We start from the raw sequence: 4769 nt of genomic DNA on the forward strand, positions 1-4769 counted from the left end.
CCACACACACAGTATTCACACAGTATCCCCCCCCCACACACACACACAGTATTCACACAGTATTCCCCCCCCACACACACAGTATTCACACAGTATCCCCCCCCCACACACACACAGTATTCACACAGTATTCCCCCCCACACACACAGTATTCACACAGTATCCCCCCCCCACACACACAGTATTCACACAGTATCCCCCCCCACACACACATTATTCACACAGTATCCCCCCCCCCCCCACACACAGTATTCACACAGTATTCCCCCCCACACACACAGTATTCACACAGTATCCCCCCCCCCCCACACACACAGTATTCACACAGTATCCCCCCCCACACACACAGTATTCACACAGTACCCCCCCCCCCCCCCCCCACACACACACAGTATTCACACAGTACTGTAGAACGCTGTGGACTCACCAGCTCCCGCTCTCTCCCAATGTGCTCTTCACAACAAACATGTGACTGGCTCAACTGTTCTGGGGATCTACGGTAAGCTTCATAATGTTAAATAATGTGACCGGTGAAATGAAGAACGCAATCCGCTTTATCTCCTAACGTATTGAACAAGTTGACTGCAGGTAGTAACTTAAAAAGTATATTGACGATATATGAATACCCCGGTATATAGTATTTACGGTATACCACCCAACCCTAACACACACACACACACACACACACACACACACACACACACACCAACACAAGGCAGTAGGTACCTGAGTTTGGGAACTGAAAGGCACTGAGCTGCTGTATATGAGGGCTGACTACGGCCCCAAACTGTCCTGCACCCCCCATCATCATCTGGGAGGAGGTACAGCCATGCAGGGCGTGGAGAGAGGAGGGCAGGCTGGGGGAGAGGGGGGAGGAGAAGGGGCTGGTAGAGGGGTGAGGAGGAAGAGGGGGTGAAGCCAGGCCTGGGCCTGTACTGGTACCGTAGCTGGGCGGGTAGGGGGACTGCTGGGGGTTGGTGGTCTGGGGGATCCGGGGGTTACTCAGCCCTCCTGATAGGCCACTTGCAGCAGCTGCGGCCATGTTGGCGGCGGCCATATTGGGAGGTAGGTTGAGTCCCTGGGCTCTCATCACCATGTTCCTCTGCTGCTGCTGCTGCACCGTGATTTGTTGTTGTTGTTGTTGTTGTTGTTGTTGTCTCTGGAGCTCCAGCTGGCGCTGTCTGAGGTGGTTACTGAGCAGCTCCCTCTGACGCTGGGCTAACATCTGAGCATTGATGGTCCCCTGGAGGGAGAGGGGGAGAGAGAGATTTAACTAAATCTTCTTTCTACAACATTTACTACAAAAATGTTATGCTGAATTAAATTACTGGCATTTCTATAATATTCTGTTACTATGTGAGAATCTCAGTAAACTACCTGGTTGGGGTTGATGGACTGTAGAGGTAGGTTCATATTGATATATAATATCTCAGTAAACTACCTGGTTGGGGTTGATGGACTGTAGAGGTAGGTTCATATTGATATATAATCTCAGTAAACTACCTGGTTGGGGTTGTTGGACTGTAGAGGTAGGTTCATATTGATATATAATCTCAGTAAACTACCTGGTTGGGGTTGATGGACTGTAGAGGTAGGTTCATATTGATATATAATATCTCAGTAAACTACCTGGTTGGGGTTGATGGACTGTAGAGGTAGGTTCATATTGATATATAATCTCAGTAAACTACCTGGTTGGGGTTGATGGACTGTAGAGGTAGGTTCATATTGATATATAATCTCAGTAAACTACCTGGTTGGGATTGATGGACTGTAGAGGTAGGTTCATATTGATATATAATCTCAGTAAACTACCTGGTTGGGGTTGATGGACTGTAGAGGTAGGTTCATATTGATATATAATCTCAGTAAACTACCTGGTTGGGGTTGATGGACTGTAGAGGTAGGTTCATATTGATATATAATCTCAGTAAACTACCTGGTTGGGGTTGATGGACTGTAGAGGTAGGTTCATATTGATATATAATCTCAGTAAACTACCTGGTTGGGGTTGTTGGACTGTAGAGGTAGGTTCATATTGATATATAATCTCAGTAAACTACCTGGTTGGGGTTGTTGGACTGTAGAGGTAGGTTCATATTGATATATAATCTCAGTAAACTACCTGGTTGGGGTTGATGGACTGTAGAGGTAGGTTCATATTGATATATAATCTCAGTAAACTACCTGGTTGGGGTTGATGGACTGTAGAGGTAGGTTCATATTGATATATAATATCTCAGTAAACTACCTGGTTGGGGTTGTTGGACTGTAGAGGTAGGTTCATATTGATATATAATATCTCAGTAAACTACCTGGTTGGGATTGTTGGACTGTAGAGGTAGGTTCATATTGATATATAATATCTCAGTAAACTACCTGGTTGGGGTTGTTGGACTGTAGAGGTAGGTTCATATTGATATATAATATCTCAGTAAACTACCTGGTTGGGGTTGTTGGACTGTAGAGGTAGGTTCATATTGATATATAATATCTCAGTAAACTACCTGGTTGGGATTGTTGGACTGTAGAGGTAGGTTCATATTGATATATAATATCTCAGTAAACTACCTGGTTGGGGTTGATGGACTGTAGAGGTAGGTTCATATTGATATATAATATCTCAGTAAACTACCTGGTTGGGGTTGTTGGACTGTAGAGGTAGGTTCATATTGATATATAATATCTCAGTAAACTACCTGGTTGGGATTGTTGGACTGTAGAGGTAGGTTCATATTGATATATAATATCTCAGTAAACTACCTGGTTGGGATTGTTGGACTGTAGAGGTAGGTTCATATTGGACACGCCACTCATCTGGTTCATCATAGGCTGGCGGTTCTGAGGAGAACAGGTTAACAGGTACGTTAACAAAAACACTTGGAAATGAGTAGCTAGCCTACTAGCTAGCTAGACAATGATGATACATGAATTTGTATAATTCCTTGTCATTCCACTGATTAACCTGCAGGTGGGAGCCAGCGCACAAAGACCACCTTGCTATTCAACCATCATACGCAAACAGCAAGCCCACAGTGATAACCTGCCAAAATGTCAAGCCCACAGTGATAACCTGCCACAATGTCAAGCCCACAGTGATAACCTGCCACAATGTCAAGCCCACAGTGATAACCTGCCAAAATGTCAAGCCCAAAGTGATGACCTACAAAAATGTCAAGCCCACAGTGATAACCTGCCAAAATGTCAAGCCCACAGTGATAACCTACAAAAATGTCAAGCCCACAGTGATAACCCGACAACATGTCAAGCCCACAGTGATAACCTGCCAAAACGTCAAGCCCACAGTGATAACCTGCAAAAATGTCAAGCCCACCGTGATAACCTGACAACATGTCAAGCCCACAGTGATAACCTGACAACATGTCAAGCCCACAGTGATAACCGGGCAAAATGTCAAGCCCGCAGTGATAACCGGGCAACATGTCAAGCCCACAGTGATAACCTGACAACATGTCAAGCCCAGTGATAACCTGACAACATGTCAAGCCCACAGTGATAACCTGCCAACATGTCAAGCCCACAGTGACAACCTGCCAACATCTCAAGCCCACAGTGATAACCTGCCAAAATGTCAAGCCCACAGTGATAACCTGACAAAATGTCAAGCCCACGGTGATAACCTGACAAAATGTCAAGCCCACGGTGATAACCTGACAAAATGTCAAGCCCACGGTGATAACCTGACAAAAAATGTCAAGCCCACAGTGATAACCTGACAAAATGTCAAGCCCACAGTGATAACCTGACAAAATGTCAAGCCCACAATGATAACCTGACAAAATGTCAAGCCCACAGTGATAACCTGACAAAATGTCAAGCCCACAGTGATAATCTGCCAAAATGTCAAGCACACAGTGATAACCTGTCAAAATGTCAAGCACACAGTGATACCCTGCCAAAATGCCAAGCCCACAGCGATAACCTGCTAAAATGTCAAGCCCACAGTGATAACCTGTCAAAATGTCAAGCCCACAGTGATAACCTTCCAAAATGTCAAGCCCACAGTGATAACCTTCCAAAATGTCAAGCCCACCGTGATAACCTGCCAAAATGTCAAGCCCACAGTGATAACCTGCAAAAATGTCAAGCCCAAGACCAGTTGCACTAACCTCCATGCAACAGATATCGATCTGGCCTCACTTGGAGGTTATATGATATCCAGTAGTGTCCAGTTGTAATAGTCTGTTTACTGTCAGATATGAACCCTAGTAGTGTCCAGTTGTAATAGTCTGTTTACTGTCAGATATGAACCCTAGTAGTGTCCAGTTGTAATAGTCTGTTTACTGTCAGATATGATCCCTAGTAGTGTCCAGTTGTAATAGTCTGTTTACTGTCAGATATGAACCCTAGTAGTGTCCAGTTGTAATAGTCTGTTTACTGTCAGATATGAACCCTAGTAATGTCCAGTTGTAATAGTCTGTTTACTGTCAGATATGAACCCTAGTAGTGTCCAGTTGTAATAGCCTGTTTACTGTCAGATATTATCCCTAGTAGTGTCCAGTTGTAATAGTCTGTTTACTGTCAGATATGAACCCTAGTAATGTCCAGTTGTAATAGTCTGTTTACTGTCAGATATGAACCCTAGTAGTGTTCAGTTGTAATAGTCTGTTTACTGTCAGATATGAACCCTAGTAGTGTCCAGTTGTAATAGTCTGTTTACTGTCAGATATGAACCCTAGTAGTGTCCAGTTGTAATAGTCTGTTTACTGTCAGATATGAACCCTAGTAGTGTCCAGTTGTAATAGTCT

The 4769-nt window shown here is 44.3% G+C and overlaps 1 protein-coding gene across 1 annotated transcript in view; it reads right to left on the reverse strand.

Moving 5' to 3' along the window:
* Window positions 1–726: 726 nt before the first annotated feature.
* Window positions 727–4769, reverse strand: part of LOC311116368 (nuclear receptor coactivator 2-like) — a gene marked incomplete at both ends in the record, with an annotated part of 46188 nt that continues 42145 nt past the window's right edge. The window contains 2 exons of the mRNA XM_084191453.1: window positions 727–1243; window positions 2764–2841. Coding sequence (XP_084047579.1) covers window positions 727–1243; window positions 2764–2841 — 595 coding nt within the window. The remainder of the gene's footprint in view (window positions 1244–2763; window positions 2842–4769) is intronic.

Source organism: Coregonus lavaretus (assembly GCF_964263955.1).
Source record: "Coregonus lavaretus genome assembly, contig: HAP1_SCAFFOLD_3657, whole genome shotgun sequence".
NCBI lineage: Eukaryota > Metazoa > Chordata > Actinopteri > Salmoniformes > Salmonidae > Coregonus > Coregonus lavaretus.